This window comes from Barbus barbus (genome assembly GCF_936440315.1).
Source record: "Barbus barbus genome assembly, chromosome: 42".
Taxonomy (NCBI): Eukaryota; Metazoa; Chordata; class Actinopteri; order Cypriniformes; family Cyprinidae; genus Barbus; species Barbus barbus.
In genome coordinates, this window is record NC_136720.1 from 12115380 (window position 1) to 12132868 (window position 17489).

At 37.5% G+C, this 17489-nt stretch overlaps 1 protein-coding gene across 1 annotated transcript in view; it reads right to left on the reverse strand.

Annotated features, from left to right (window-relative positions):
* The window catches only part of LOC306861254 (neuron navigator 3-like), a 155303-nt gene that overhangs the window by 3549 nt on the left and 134265 nt on the right, over nt 1-17489 (reverse strand). Inside the window, exons 25-40 of the mRNA XM_079403433.1 lie at nt 16701-16784; nt 15734-15845; nt 14969-15093; nt 12461-12484; nt 9865-10040; nt 8448-8601; nt 7056-7242; nt 5400-5497; nt 5204-5299; nt 4951-5119; nt 4625-4860; nt 4200-4354; nt 3130-3201; nt 2725-2921; nt 2523-2641; nt 2225-2428 (exon numbers count right to left, since the gene is read on the reverse strand). Coding sequence (XP_079259559.1) covers nt 2225-2428; nt 2523-2641; nt 2725-2921; nt 3130-3201; nt 4200-4354; nt 4625-4860; nt 4951-5119; nt 5204-5299; nt 5400-5497; nt 7056-7242; nt 8448-8601; nt 9865-10040; nt 12461-12484; nt 14969-15093; nt 15734-15845; nt 16701-16784 — 2208 coding nt within the window. The remainder of the gene's footprint in view (nt 1-2224; nt 2429-2522; nt 2642-2724; nt 2922-3129; nt 3202-4199; nt 4355-4624; nt 4861-4950; nt 5120-5203; nt 5300-5399; nt 5498-7055; nt 7243-8447; nt 8602-9864; nt 10041-12460; nt 12485-14968; nt 15094-15733; nt 15846-16700; nt 16785-17489) is intronic.

Sequence of the window (17489 nt, forward strand, 5' to 3'; positions counted from 1 at the left end):
TCACGCTGAGGACACTTGAGGGACTCAAACACAACAATTAAAAAAAGATTCAAACATTCACTGATGTTCCTGAAGGAAACACGATGCATTAAGAGCCGGGGGTGAAAACGTTCTGAATTTGAAGATCAAGGTAAATTGTACTTCATTTGTCTTCCAGGAAACATGCAAGTATCTTCTGTCGCGTCAGAAGGGCAGTACTAAATGGAAAAATATGATATTTCAACAAAATAAGAAAAATTTGGACATCTTCATTCTGTTCAAAAGTTTTCACCCCCCGGCTCTTAATGCATCGTGTTTCCTTCAGGAGCATCAGTGAATGTTTGAACCTTTTTTTAATTGTTGTGTTTGAGTCCCTCAATTATGCTCAGTGTGAAAAGGTGGATCTCAAAATCATACAGTTACTGCTGGAAAGGGTTCAAATATGCAAAAGATGCTGGAAAACTGAAGATTCTGCAGGACCTGGAGGATTTTTCTGAAGAACAGTGCTCAGTTGAACTGTTCAGAACAAACAAGGGACTCATGAACAACCATCACAAAACAAAAAAACAGTCGTAGATCATCCAGGTAACCACACACAGTATTAAGAACCAAGGGTTCCCAAACTTTTGAATGTGGTTATTTTAATAATTTCAGCAATTTTTTTTGTCTTGTGGACTATATGTAAACATCTTTTATGGAAAATATCTTACTCAGGACAGTACTAAATAAAAAATAACATGCATTTTGTATGATCTCTCTTATTTTGGTAAAATTATCCACATTTTCACAGATTCTGCAAGGGGTTCCCAAACTTTCGCATCCCACTGTATATCATTGTAAACAATGCAACTAAATGTTGCAAACTATATATATATAAAAAAAAGAATATCCAGGACTTGTTCTAATGTTCTGGAAAAAAACAGACTGGAAGAATACCAAAACATGAGTAGCCAGAATGTTCAGATGCAGTCACATTAGCAAATTTTCAGCTGAATTTCACAGGCAAAAAAAAGGTCACTTATTATTAATTATTATTATTAATTATTAATAGTGTAGCAATGTATGAAGTCACTTTCAAACCAAGGTCAACATTGTGAATTTATGTAACCAACTTGAACCTGTTGAGAAATCTGTGTGGGATTTTTTTTCCCCAAATGCAAAATTCACACTTGCATATATTCGCATTGATGAAATTAAATGACTTTTAAAACCAATTTTGCCTGCAAACATTTGCCAAACAATGATAAATGTGACCACACCTTCCACACGTTCCACAAAATGTAACATTAAATGTTCTTGAGGGCACATGCAGTGTAACAAGTTACTCTGAAATGCAACATTCCCCAATGATATTCTGTGCTAAACAAACAAACAAACAACACAGTACTTCAGTTGTGCAGCAAATGAACTCACACAACCACATCAGTGATGTTCAAAAACACAGCCACAAAGCTCGAAACTGATTGTGTTTACAAAAGCTCCTTCACAAATTCACATCAATGGCTATTTAAACACATCTGGAATGTAAATATAAAGTGTAACAAAAAGACAAACACTGGATAAAACACAGACAGACGAAATGTTTGTACCTCAACATTCACACAGAGACAATAGAGAAAAACACTACAAAATTAAAATCCTTTAATCTATAAACACAAGCGCTATCAGACTCGATTAGATCAAACTAATCACTGATATTTAAACAAACAACAGCAGTTCTGTCACCTTATAATCTCTGAACGTCTGTTCTCAGAAAAAAAAGACATGAGAGGAGACAGCAAGATGAGATGGCACAATAACGTTTGTTTAAAAAGCCTTTTAGTGTGCCATTGACTCCAGGAAGTCAAAGTTATTATTATCACATTATTCCAATGATTAATAATTAACACTAATATAAAAATGTGTTGAGAATATTTTTTTGACACTGGGTCTTATTCATGAAAAACTAGCAGAACAAATTTCTGTGTACAAGTCCATTCTCACATAAATTGAATTCAATTTCACTGAATGCAACAAGTTACATACAAATACATTTGCTCTGCCCATGTGTCATGATTCATGAATAAGTCCCACTGCTTGTGCTAAATATCTAAGTGGTGCCACCTAGAGGACATTAATATCATAGCGTTCATATTCAGACTCTTATAGTACAGTGATGTCCACAGGAGGGTAGGAGAGGGCTGGACTCTCTCTCTCTCTCACACACACACACACACACACACACACACACACACACTATCTTTACCAGTGGGTCTCCCTCTGTGTCGCTCTGAGAGACTTGTTTGGAGGCGGCTCCGTCTTTAGAGGAGATGTAGCCATCATAGCCCACGTCCTCCGGTCGCAGCTGCAGCAGTGACTGGCCTTCATGCTGCAGGGAGGCGGAGCTCCAGGGGTACGTATCAATCACCCATTTGGATGGGTCCTCCCATGCCGCCCTCTTACCATACAACTGGAGCAATGAGTCAAGCAGATAACAAAAAGTTTTAGCTACAAAACTGAGAGAAAAAACACCAATACATGAGAGTGTGTGGCGGCATGTGCACCTGCAGTCCTTCTCGCACTGCTTCCAGTAGATATGGCACCAGAGAATAGTTCCACAGGTCAGTAAACCACACACGTGAGCCGTCCGCGTCCATCGGACAGGACAGAAACAGCCGAGGACCTGCAAGTGACAGATTAAATATCTCACCTCTGTTCTGTGCAGAATAACCAGCTCAAATGTGGCTTATGTGTTGTGTGTATTACCGATAGTGACGTCTGACGAGCTGTGTGCCTCTAAGAAGGAATTGAGGTGTTGCCAGGTTTTAGGAATCCAGTCGATGATTTTGATGAGGTCGTTACTGCGCATGTTTTTATCAATCTCAATTTCAATCAGCTTTCTTCTCAGGAATCGGCCCAGGAAGCCCTTCACTGGCTCAGTGTGATTGGCACATAGCACCCACCTGAGGGAAAGAAGGTCTGATATTACACTGAGAACATGACTCGAAAGATCAGAGTGTGTATGTGTTTTTTGTACTGTATATGTGTAAGCGACAAAGGTAAAATATGATCAATTATGGCCCCCATGTGGCGAGAGGCTATAATAACAATCATCAGATGCTGTTTGTCTCTATGTGCTACATTGACATGTAAAATATCTGAGCACCGTACCTGAAGTTGTGATGCAGCTCCAGGTTTGGAGATGAGGACACACCCTGGTTCATAGTTCCTATGACATACGGGCTGTGAAAGGGACAGTTGCATATTATTAAATGTAATTCATTTATATTTGATCAGTTTGATAGACAAGGAAAATCCACAATAATGGGTGTCATTCTGCGGTTCCAGTATTGGATGCTGACTTGTCAATAAAACGTAAATGCATGACGGTTAATTCAAATACACGAATTAACAATCTTTTAATTTTAAACCAATTTAAAATTGTGTGGAAAAACGTATGTCCATTTTACTATTATTAGGTAGTAACCAAAAGGGAGTCTGTGTTTAACACTTAAAAATAAAGGTGCTTAAGAGGTTCTTCACAGCGATGCCATAGAAGAACCATTTTTGGTTCCACAAAGAACCATTTAGTCAAAGGTTCTTTAAATAACCATCTCTTTCTTACCTTTTTTATAATACTTTCTTCTTTCTTTGTGAAACAGAAAGGTTCCTCAGATTTGAAATGTTCTTTATGGAACCATTTATGGACAAAAAAGGTTCTTCTGTGGCATCATGAAGCACCTTTATTTCTAAGAGTGAACAAGACTGTGCTTATTTGATCAAAAATACTGTAATATTGTGAAATTTTAAAATGTATTCATATGATGTAAAAGCTGAATATTTAGCAGCCACTTCTCCAGTCTTTAGTGTCGGAAATGCTCTATGCTAATATAATTATGTTGATCTGGTGCTCAAGAAACATTTCATATAATTATCAATGTTGAAAAGAGCTGAATTGCTTAATATGTTTGTGGAAACCATGATATTTTTGGGGGATTCTTTGATGAACAGAATGTTCAAAAGAACAGCATTTATTTGCAACAGACAACTTTTGAAACATTATTATTAACGTCTTTTTGAAAAATCTAAACAATGTCAATATAAAATCTTATTGACCACAGACCTTTGAATGGTAGCTAATATAGACAGTATAGCAGGTCTCTCGTACTTCATTGCCTAAATAATCTAAATAAATATGTAAAAAAAGGTCTAAAAATTTGGATAATAACAGGAATATTCACCACTTATGATATTTGCAGTTGAGGAATCCATTAAAGATGTCACTAAGGGAGCCAATATGATGGAGGTTATCCAGAATAACTACGGAGGGCAGCTCGATCTCACACTCCTCTGTGTTGCACTGCTCCGCCAGACTTGAAAGGTACTGCCGAAGATCCTGCTTAAAGCAAAGCAAAAGGACATTAAGTACTATTGCTACTTATTGCTACTAGTGCTACTTAAATACTATTTTATAATTAATATATCAGCAACATTGATGGATGGCGTGAGTTTGAGGTGGGATTGTTGGTTCAACCAGTAGCAGATGGGGGAAATGTATGCAAAACCTTAATTTTAAACACTTATTTTTGCAATTCCATTTGTTTCCACTAGCAGCACACTTTAAAATGATTTATTAAGACCCGTATCCCAGACTGGAAATATGTACCTTGCTGGATTTCTGGTCCACATTGAAGCTAGCCAGGTTAGTGTCGGTCACCTCTTGACCAATCTTGGAGATGATGTAGTAAGCTAGTTTAGTGGCTAGGTAAGATTTACCGGTTCCACTGGGACCAGACAGGATAATTCTACGGTGCTCCATCAGCAGGTTTAAGTAGCGTTGAATGATGGGTTTAGGAATCAGTGTGTCAAACACCAGGTCATCAATGCTACCCTCCTTCACACCTGCATAAACAAAAAGACACTTGCTTCAAATCTTTGAAGCACGTTTGACCTCTTATAGGGACTCTACAAGAACCTTCTGAGGTTCCTCACCTTTGAGACTGACTGTGATGACGTTGTTGTCGCCCACCAGATATCCACACGGCAAGAGTTCAGGAACCTCAGTGGCATGAGATCGGACCACGTCCCCCATCCTGTAGCACACTATACTATCCGAATTCAGGCCCAAACTGGTCAATGGATCCACGCGGAACACATACTCCTAAATGCAAGCAAATTAATCTGTTAGATCTGAAATATGCCACCTGAAATATACCTCTAATTTAGCAAGAGGCTAAACTGGCACCTTAAACAAGCGTCGTATTACACCGTCCAAAACATCCCACTTAGTCTTGCCGCTGACGCCAATGGAGCCAATCAGATACACCTTCTTCTGCATAGCCTAAGGTGATGAGAGGATATGAAATAATGCTTATAAGGTATTGTTTGTATGTCAAAATAGCTACTGAAATTAAAACAGACTTTTTAAAGTCACTCTATACCTTGGTTTTGTTGGAGTCGCTGTTGATGGAGACCACTATACGGACACTTCTGCCCTCTTTGCGTAGATTGCTTTCGTAGCCATCATCAAGCAGAATATCTGTGCACAAACCCAAACTTCAAACTCACTTTGTGATAAAAATATCAAAGCCTGAACAACTCAAAAGACTTAATGAGTCATTAACTGTGGGGGAGAAGAACTTTTTCTGTGCTGACAAATTCGGCAAGCGAAGGCACTAATGTTCAGCTTTGACTGTGGTTAAACGCCGACTGCTTTAAGCTTTGCTGTCTGTGGGGCTGAGCTGTTTGGTTTTAACAGGGCTTTGAATACAGGAAGAAGGCTGTTAGTGGAGGAGTGCGGCTTTGATGGGTCTTGTACGAAGAGCTCTGTGAATAGGCGGGAGGGAGGTGTTTTGTATTCGTCTGGCACGCTGTTCTGCAGAGGAGTGATAATGTCCTTCCACCGCACGTCTGCCCACGCTCTAGTGCTCCTCCACACATCTCTCCATCAATTAAGCAGCCCAAAGTCCTGAGAGAGCACAGAAGTCACTACTTTTAATTAGCCGGAGCCGAGTTCCGTCAACCCGTCCCAAAACGTGGCCACATGCCTGGAGTTCAAATCCTCCCTTACAGAAAAGAGGCCATTTCACTCTTCGCTGCGTTCATTCTCTTCTTGCACAGCTGTGAAATGGTCTTCTTCTTGCCAGAGTTTTCATCAGCGCCACAGTAGAATCATCAATAATACAGCCATATGCAAATCTACACTGCGGTCTGTGAGCCCGAGCACACTGGTGGAAAACGAAATCATCAGTTCGAAAAATATCTATATGGACCGTTATGGCGAGAAGATTATATGTATCAAGTTTGCTTTCAATGCTTTTAATGGTGACCTTATATGCCAAATAGAATCAAGGCACACAAGGAAACACTAATGTAGCACTGTTTTTATCATGTATCACCAAAACAGCCATTTTTATGGCTCATTTGTAGTATTAAAGGATAATCTGGCCTTTACACCAGATTTTTACATTTTGTTTTAAATATGAGCTGTACTTGCCCATGTAAAATGTCATTGCCGTGATGCTAGTTGCAGATGGTTGCAAAGCCATTGCTCTGTGGTTTGTAAGGTGTTCTGAGAGCTTTTTTTAGAGCATTGCTATGTGGTTCTAGGGTGTTTTTGAAGGTTGATAGATGGTTGCTTATTGGTCCATGTTCAAAGAGTCCAATCCCAAGTCTCTATGATATTTTGATTCATAGATAGGGCCCCATTAATGTAAGCCTATGGGATTTTGTCAATGATTTTATCATCCACCACTAATAATTAAGATTTCTATTCATTTATCTCTCTGAAAACTGTTAAACTGTACTTTTGTTGCATAATATGATGTATTTGCTTTTATACTGTAAATGTCTATGTTGCATAATGTATATACAGTACTGTTATATTTGACCAGGATAAGTACAGAAAAAAAGCTTATGTAATTGCTGTTATTTAAAAATGCCATCATTTTGGAATTCTAGCAGCTTCAATAACCTTATAATATCTGCAGAACATCCAAAGACTTTACATAATCCATAAACATAAACAAGGCCAGAGAGACATTTTGATGTTGCATACTTCACACAGACATTGTTAAACCCAAATAACAAAGTCTAACCTGACATAATGGTGTCTGTGATGTTGAGGTTGTTCAGCGACAGCCCTAGAGATTGCCGTGAGGATGAGGAGGATGTGCTGGAGGTTTCTGAAGGGGGACGGGCTGTTTTAGCAGGTGTGGCAGCAGGTGTGGTGTTACCGCTGGACTTCAGTCTGTCGTTCTCGGCCTTCAGCAGCTCAATCTCATTCTGCATGTAAAAAACAGGTAACATCAACACTACAGTGACAGTTTTGACAAATTTATGTGTATTTCCCTAACTGAACAGAACCACATATTCAATTCACACACATTATTAGGTAACTTAAAAAAATCACTAATCCACATTTGGTAATGTTAAGAAGGGAAAAGTAAAAGTAACTTTCCCCATACACTTCAAAACTGAGTGAAATACGCTTTTGTGACATGCTAAGAAGATTAAGACTTACTTTCTGTTGTCTAAGTTTCTAACGCTTTCAATGACTGAGAAGTTAGTTTAAAGATTTCTTTAATCTTTAGATTCGTCTTGCGTGCCAGGCTGTGCAAACCGGTGCAATGGGGAAGCTCAGACAGATACTTCAAAAGTATGAACAACTCCGTCTGATTGTTTTATCTTGGAATTAGAGCAATTCAGCCCTTCTCTGATCTTAGTCATTCTATCACTCAGTTACAACTTTCAATTATGTGGTCTGACTTTGTAGCACAATGTAACAAGTATTTGCCAGCAAACAGTTTCTTAAACAAACCAACTCTCTCTGGCTCTTTCAAAAAGTATATGGGACTCCACAAACTTCTTAATGATCTACCCACCACTGCTATGAGTGTTCTGTGTGGGTCCGAATAGTGTACTCTGCCATAATATTTAAACACAAATATTAATTTTTTTATTATTGTTATTATACACGCAACTGTTCAAAAGCATGGGGTTAGTAAGATTTTTGTTAAAGAAATGATAAAGCAATTCAGCAAGGACACATTAAAGTGACAGTAAAGACATTTATAAGTTTACAGATAAATACTGTTCTTTTGAACTTTCTATTCATGAAAGTATCCTAGAAATTCAACATGGTTTCAACACTAAAGACTGGAGCAATGTCTGACAATTTAGCATTTCCATCACAGGAATAAATTAAATGTTTAATATATTGTAATAGAAAACACTGATTTTCATATTTCACAATATTACTGTTTTTATTTTTCTATTTGAACAAATAAATCCTTGATAAGCATGAGAGACATTTAAAAAAAAAAAAAGAAAACATTACAAAATGTTTCCCAGATTTCTAAATATCACCACATTGCACAAAAACACTGTATAAGAATCCGCAAGGCATTGTTATAATGTTGCAGAGCTCTGGAGTGAGTCAGCATGTATACGTGTGTGTGTGTGTGTGTGTGTGTGTATTGTGTGCGTACCTGCATGCGGTTCATGGCTTCTCGTATCTGGTCAAGATGGTGGGCGGAGCTTAACGCCTCCAGTCTGATATCAGTCAGCTTCAGCTCCTTCTCTCTCAGCTCGTTCTTCAGCTGGAGGATAATCTCTGCCTCAGCCTCTGTACATTCACACAGTCTGCACAAACACACACCGCACAGGGAGGAGGGAGTCACAACACCGTTACACATCCAAGAGAGCTACAAAACACAGGCGAGCTGAACGCACAACAAACTCCTGGAGTATTAGACGTGGTAATATTTATGTACACAAACACTTTGATGCACACATATTCAGACTCTGGGCTTTGTGTTTTATATTTGTGAGGGGTGTTTGCTGCATTCCATTCAAAGCTGGAAATAGATATTTGTTCTTGACCTCTGAAATACTGTTTGACATTTGAAAGATGATTAATAAGAAAACAAATGAAACAAATAAGAAATAAAATCAAAGTTTAGCATTAACTGTGTAAATCTCCTTGGGTGCCACCAGTTGTGAATTTCTTCATGTTTAGAATCCAGACTTTTAGTAGCATTCTATCAGGCTTTTCCAGATAGGAAATTCCAACATTTTGAGTCGAATGGAATGCAGCTTTAGAGATTACGCACATGACCAACACAAATACGAAGTGGCAATCCTTCATGTTGTCCATTATTAAGCACAGGCAATTTATTGAAGTTAAAGCAACATATATTAAATAAAATGTTAGTGTAATAACTTTTCAAACTCAGGCAATCCCTGATTTTATTCCTAAATTATTAGTTTGACTATTTGACTATATTTAGTTAGCTTTTACAGAAATGTTTGTAATAAAAGTTTCCACTATTTAGTACATCTCTTATTACATTTTAAACTCAAATTAGTTTGTCATAAAATGCTCATGTGAAATGTGATTGAAATAAAGGGGAAGGGATATCTTTTGTTAACTTTGGTGATTTTAGTCACTGCACACTCTCAACCCTTCCCAGCATGCCACACTGTGCCTGTTACCGAGATCTGTGCTTGTAGACCACATGACCGTTTGACTTTTTCTTTGGCATCCAAATGGGGGAGGACTTGCTATTGCAAAAACACTTTCTAAATACACATGACATTGAGGAACAGGGACAGAATACAGATGTAATTAAGGGAAAAGATTAAATATAAATGATTATCAAAAAAAAAAAAAAGGAAAGCCAAAAAATAATGTACGTAAAAACAAATAAAACCATTAAAATCACTAAACAATACAATAAGTGGAAGTTACTGATCAAGAATAATGATGATTTATTGGATGTGTTGTGGTCCTTAATGAAATAGAAACAAAATATATAAAAACACAACAAATATGTAAATGTTTATGCATGTACCTCATTTCATAAACATGTTTATTGTGCTTGATATATGTGTCTCTGTACTCACTCAGTGGTGGAGGGTGATGAGAGCAGTGGTTGGGTGGTGCTGGTCTGTCTGTTGGTGTGTTGTAATTTGGGTGAAGAAGGCAGGGAGGAATCAGTCATCTCTTCAATCTCATCGTGAGATGATTGGGGCTTGTTGGTCTTTTTCTTGCTGAAGGCCTGCTTAAAGGAGCTCCGCAACTGTAAGTAAACAACACAAATCATTATAATTAATATAGCCTGACAACATTCATTTCAAACTATTCTGTGGTCAGGCAGAAGAAATGGATTAATGAGATTCATATCTTGGGAGAATTATGTCTCTGTATTACCTCTGGATATTCCAGTAACAAAATTTCATTAATACTATTAAAGGAATAATCACTCGCATGCTATCAGTTACCACAGAAAATAATTTAACTTACAAGGAAACAACAAGGTAAAATCAAGGAAAAAAGTTTGTACAGAAATGCATTTACAATGAAAGTCTATAAAACATACAAGCTTTCCATTGTAAGGGCACTACTGTAAACATATATTTTATTTTTACAAACTTTACAGGATAATTTATCTTCTGCCATAACCAAATACATGGCACATGAGTTTTATGTGGCCAAAAATATTCCTTTAGCCTTTTCCTTTTTTCCATATATATATATATTATATATATATATACAGTATCTCACAGAAGTGAGTACACCCCTCACTTTTTTGTAAATATTTTATTATATCTTTTCATGTGTCAACACTGAAGAAATGACCCCTCAAAATAACTCAACACAGCCATTAATGTCTAAACCGCTGGCCACAAAAGTGAGTACAACCCTAAGTGAAAATGTCCAAATTGGGCCCAATTAGCCATTTTCTCTCCCCCGTGTCATGTGACTCGTTAGTGTTACAAGGTCTCAGGTGTGAATGGGGAGCAGGTGTGTTAAATTTCGTGTTATCGCTCACACACTCTCATACTGGTCACTGGAAGTTCAACATAGCACCTCATGGCAAAGAACTCTCTGAGGATCTGAAAAAAAGAATTGTTCCTCTACATAAAGATGGCGTAGGCTCTAAGAAGATTGCCAAGACCCTGAAACTGAGCTGCAGCACGGTGGCCAAGACCATACAGCGGTTTAACAGGACAGGTTCCACTCAGAACAGGCCTCGCCATAGTCGACCAAAGAAATTGAGTGCACATGCTCAGCGTCATATCCAGAGGTTGTGTTTGGGAAATAGACGTATGAGTGCTGCCAGCATTGCTGCAGAGGTTGAAGGGGTGGGGGGTCAGCCTGTCAGTGCTCAGACCATACGCCGCACACTGCATCAAATTGGTCTGCATGGCTGTCGTCCCAGAAGGAAGCGTCTTCTAAAGATGATGCACAAGAAAGCCCGCAAACAGTTTGCTGAAGACAAGCAGACTAAGGACATGGATTACTGGAACCATGTCCTGTGGTCTGATGAGACCAAGATAAACTTATTTGGTTCAGATGGTGTCAAGCGTGTGTGGCGGCAACCAGGCGAGGAGTACAAAGACAAGTGTGTCTTGCCTACAGTCAAGCATGGTGGTGGGAGTGTCATGGTCTGGGGCTGCATGAGTGCTGCCGGCACTGGGGAGCTACAGTTCATTGAGGGAACCATGAATGCCAACATGTACTGTGACATACTGAAGCAGAGACTGGGCTGCAGGGCAGTATTCCAACATGATAACGACCCCAAACACACCTCCAAGACAACCACTGCCTTGCTAAAGAAGCTGAGGGTAAAGGTTGATGGACTGGCCAAGCATGTCTCCAGACCTAAACCCTATTGAGCATCTGTGGGGCATCCTCAAACGGAAGGTGGAGGAGCGCAAGGTCTCTAACATCCAAAAGCTCTGTGATGTTGTCATGGAGGAGTGGAAGAGGACTCCAGTGGCAACCTGTGAAGCTCTGGTGAACTCCATGCCCAAGAGGGTTAAGACAGTGCTGGAAAATAATGGTGGCCACACAAAATATTGACACTTTGGGCCCAGTTTGGACATTTTCACTTAGGGGTGTACTCACTTTTGTGGCCAGCTGTTTAGACATTAATGGCTGTGTGTTGAGTTGTTTTGAGGGGACAGCAAATTTACACGCTTATACAAGCTGTACACTCACTACTTTACATTGTAGCAAAGTGTCATTTCTTCAGTGTTGTCACATGAAAATATATAATAAAATATTTACAAAAATGTAAGGGGTGTACTCCCTTCTGTGAGATACTAATATATATATATATATATATATATATATATATACACACACACACACACACACACAGAATTATCCTTATAATCCAGAATTAAATACCGAATTGCATTAAAAGGTTTTATAAGGTTTACAGGTTTATAGATAAACACACCACATGGGTGATTTTCGGTCAGCTTAAGATAAAGGTTAAAAATAAGGATGATTGCAACATTTTGGGAGGGGAGATAACGGTTTGCTCGTATAATTCCCTGAGCAGAACTAAGCAGCAGAAACATACTGGCAGTCAGTGGGACTGGGGATGCTGGTGGCATGCACATGTTCCTGGGAACACTTAGGATTGGGGGGGGGGCAGTTAATGGGGGTAAAGTTATCAGAGGCAATCGGCCGCAGTGAAACACTGACCTGGGCAGGGATGGAATCAGCCACCTAAGGACAAAACACACTCACTGTTACCATTGACTGAAACGTGCACCGCTGGACCAGAATATTCAGACACAGCGGCATCATTTATTCATTGTTCATTTGATTAGCTCTGAATGACTCATGGAGGCTGTGTCACATAACAGCATTCCACAGGAAGTCCTGTACTTTCTTAGAAATCTGGGCGCTCAACAATAAGGATGTTTTTTTTTTGTTGTTGTTTTTTTCTGACCTGGTCTTGCTCAGCTAATATCATTGATCATATTTTTATGTATGTAAGTATTTATTTAAATATATATATTTTGTATGTATTTTTATGCTTTTAATTAAACATTTTCTTATTTTTCATATACACACAAATAATATAAATTACATATTAAATATTAATTAATGTTTAATTAAAACTAATCTGAAGGAATGTAAGGTGTAGTGGCAATGAGGTGTATTAAAATATCAGTGTATAAAAAAAGTATTTTTATGTGTTAGAACATAAAAATATAATATCATATTATATATATATATATATATATATATATATATATATATATATATACAATAAAATGTGTACATATATGTATGCATTAATTACATTTAATATTATATTTTAATTAATGACATAATTATGTATTAATGACATTTAATATTATATTTATAATATATTTTAATTAAAATCTGTAGTATACACAATGGAGCATGGAGCATGGAGCATAGAGTGACGTGACAATGCAAGACTAGTGTATTACATTTTATTTTTAGGAATTAGATTTAGTATTTTTTATGTGCAAGAAAAAAAACATATAACATTTATTTCCATGTATGTATATTAGGTGATTTTTCATAATATAGTCCTGCAAATCTCTGACAATATATCCTTATTGTTAAGCCCTGCTATGAATATATTGTTTTGCAACCCTTGTGCACTCACTTTCTTTTTAGTTTGCTTTCTCACTGTCTTTCAGCTTTGAGCAGCATTTCCAGAGCCTTTGAATCCAGAGACCACACTGCCTCAAATTATGCAGATGAATAATTAATGGGCGCATAAATAAAGAGGTGATTTGTATTTATGAGCTCAGTATGAGCTCTGCTCTCATTACAAGAGTCCAGGGCAGCTCGAAGGAAAAGTAGCCATAACTGCTGCACACAATGCCAATGTTATTTTTCAAACAGCTGTTTACCTCAAGTGCTCTTGACTTAATGCACACCCTAAATGAGAATAAACAACAACCCCCTAGCATTAGGAGATAATAAATCTGTAAAATAACGGCGAACTAGAACTAGAACAGCTGACTAGAAGTAAAACATGCACAATTGCATCTTAATAGCATAAACATATCATCAGTAATGACTGCAACTTGAGCGAAACAATGTTCTTAATTAGTGCATTCCTCAAAAGAAGATATAAAATCGTTTTTATAAAGGGTAAGCACTGAAGGGTGAGGAAATTTAGGGGCTTGAAGGGCCAATTATGGGAAAAAAGTGGGACGAGCATGTCAGATCCTCCATAAGGGCATGCAGGAGAGTTTGAGGGTGTGTTATAGTCACCTTCTGTCCTCTATCCTTGCCCTGGTCGTGTGATGAGGAAGTGAGAGACAGAGAAAGTGTGAGAGAGGGTGAGAAAGAAGGAGAGACAGCCGGAAGGGGGTGAAATGACAGAAATGTTTGTGCTACGTGTACTTCATGTTCCCAAAATCTAAACGGAGTGAGAGTAGATGCCACTACTAGAATGATGACTGAATTAATATCACTTCATAATAAAAGAATTTGATAAAAGTCTTATAATATTATCAAGACACACTTGTCTACTTGTTTAGTTTTTGCAGTGTTAGTCAAGGTTGCAAAAACAGTTGCTAAATACATAAAAGGCATTGATATTTAGACATAGGTTGCAATGTCATAACTGTGACGGTTTTTTATAAATTGGGCCATTTATGGAGCATTTGTCCCTAAATGTATTTGGACACTTAAGTTGCATTTAAAAATGCATGAACATCATTACATCATAACGAAATGTATGAATGATTACATAATACAAATATGAAAGAAAATAGTGATTATTTTACAGACAAGAAAATCACTTTTTTTTTTAAACGAGATATTTTTTCATTAAATATTTTTATTTTATATTTGAATATTAAATTACATTTAATACATAAGGCACAAAAACATTGTCCTGTGGTCATTCAATATAAATCCTTAAATATTTGGTCAAAATTAATTTATGGTTATAAAACCTTAAAGTCACTAAAATGACCTTGACACCAGATCATTGCAAAAATGATGCTGGAAATTTGAGCAAATCTGAGCAAATTTGAATGCATATGCTACTTAGCTTGATATTTTGTTAAAGTGGCGTCAATATATGTTTTGACACTCTTGATTATGTGTCCACATAATTTTGAGGGCACTAAAGTTCATCAAATTCTTTCATCACAGTTGTAGTCATCATTCTAAATGTGGACGAGTCTTGTGGTCTTTTGTGCAATAACTCACCCAGCTTTTCTTCTTTTTCTTCTTGTCATCTGCATCTTTAGCGCTACCCATACTGGAGTGACTGGCTGCACTGTTAATACTGGACATACTTTCTGAAGAGTGCTGTCGACGGATCCTCAGGTCTGCTACACACACAAACACACACACACACACACAATGGCCAATGCATAATTAACATATTTTTGAGTTACAGTGAGATACTTACAATGGAACTGAATTCGGACAATTTTACAAAAGCACTTACTGTGGATTTATTCTTCTGTTAAAACTTGTATAATATTTAAGCTGGGAAGTTGTTTAAATTGTCTATTTTACAGTTGTTTTCAGGGCTTTGTGTGTTATTTATGTGTTATGGAAAGAAAGAAAAATGGCCTGTACCTTTAAACAGAAAATGTTTGTAAGTGATTTTATGTCATGTTAAAAAAGAAGAAAGTCCAAATTCATCGATGTTATACCACAAGTGCTGCCGACTGAGCTTAAAGGTGTGGTCACATTGTTGAAATTTTGTGGGTAAAAAGGTCCATTGTCTATTCAGTAGTGTAGCTATGTATGAAGCATAGCTAACACCCTCACAAGTCAAGCCAAGCAGTTTCTGTTGGTCAATGCGGGAAATTTGGATGACCAACTTGATCCCTCTGCAAAATCTTTCACGTGGTCTGAGGAAAATTCCCTGAACAACAGTAAATGTGACTGCACCTTATCCAAAATATTAATTTAATAATGTAAAACAAAGTTCTGACAGGTTTCAAAGTACACAAGCAGCACCTTTATGAACGTGATCGGGGCCGTTGAGGGCCACTTGAATGGCCGTCTGAGCATCTGTGTTCTGAGCTTTCAATGCCTCAATGGTCTCTCTTAACTCTGCAAGCTCGGATTCCTACAACACAATCACACAAACACAGTTACATTGAATATAAACACGAACCACTTCCTTTAATTGCTTAGAAAAGTAAAAGCACACCTCTTCCCATCAAGCCACATGATTATGATTAATGTCTGTTGCTCAAACAGTGCAGGGCTGAAGTCGAACACTTACGGTAAGTGGTTTGTTCAAATTCCAAAACTCTAAGTATGTACAATAATATTTGTGATACCAGCAAACATTGCTAATTAAAATATCACATCAGCTTAATATCAGAATCACTAGACAGGAAGTGAGTCACATGGCACTTTCAGTTTTTGACCCTATACAAACTCTTTTGTATGCAAAACGCAAACTCCCCCTCGTACCACCAGCTGTCTTATTCCTCTATCAGATGTTTCCTGCCAAAAAAGCACATGTGTAGATAAGCGCCCCGCTGATCTGAGGAACCGAGCATGTGTTGCGGGCCCACTACCCTCCTATTTCACCGCCACACGGCCTCTGTATATGCACAGCTCAGGATTTTACAGCTTGTGATAGGGTTTCTGCTTTAATTGAAAGTCGGGCCGCTTTAACAAAGGCGTCTCTCTGTAATCTCTGATGGTTTATTCAAGAGGGATTAACAGCGGCAGGAACTCATTAAGTCGATGAGGGTGCTTTGTGCAAATTATGGGAGCAGTTTCACGTTTTAACCTGAAGGTGACATTTACATGATGACTGGATGGTTTTATTAGGGAGGTTTGGAAGAAAGTAATATTTTCTGATTGGTAGAATACGGTATGGAATGGTGCTATTGAATCTCAACTAACATTGAAAACATTCAAATGTTTAAGTTAATGTACTCATTTTTGTGAGTAAGGTCATTCCTACCTTTTGCTCCGCTGTCATGGTTAGACTCTGCAGTCGACCGGTCATGTTCGTCAGACTTTTCTCAAATGCCGCCACCAGGTGTGCCTGTCAAAACACACACAGAGTTTAACACAAGGTTCTCATAAGATACTTTACCAAATCCACAGGGTAATCCAGACAGAATTCTGGGACAAACTGTTGCAAAGTGAAACTTGCAACTAGGTTCAAGGTTATCAAAGTTTAGTCATTGAATATCTAGAGGAAGTTATATAAAGAAATAATAATTATGTTGGTACCTTTCAAAAGTCTGAGGTTTTTAAAGTTTTTGAAATAATTCTCTCATGTAAAGAAATGCAGCATTTATTTGAGCCATTACTTCAGTCTTCAGTGTCACATGATACTTCAGAAATCATTCTAATATGCTGTTTTGGTGCTTAAACATGTCTGATTATTATCCGTGTTGCAAACAGTTGTGCTGCATAATATTTTGTGTGGAAACTGTGATTATTATTATTAATATAATTTTTTTCTACAGGATTCTTTGATGAAATAAAGTTCAAAACAACAGCAGTTATTCAAATCTTTTGTAATATTAATCATTTAAATGTAATACATTCTTGTTTTAATTAACACTTTAAAGCATCAATTCTAATACATCTCATTGATACTAAACTTTTAAGATTTTTAAATTATACACTTGACTTGACATTTTATTTTCAGCACAATGTTTAAACTAGAAGTAAAATATTACATTTCAAACTTAATCTTCTTCTTGACTGATTATTTGACAGAACTGACAATAATTAAGAC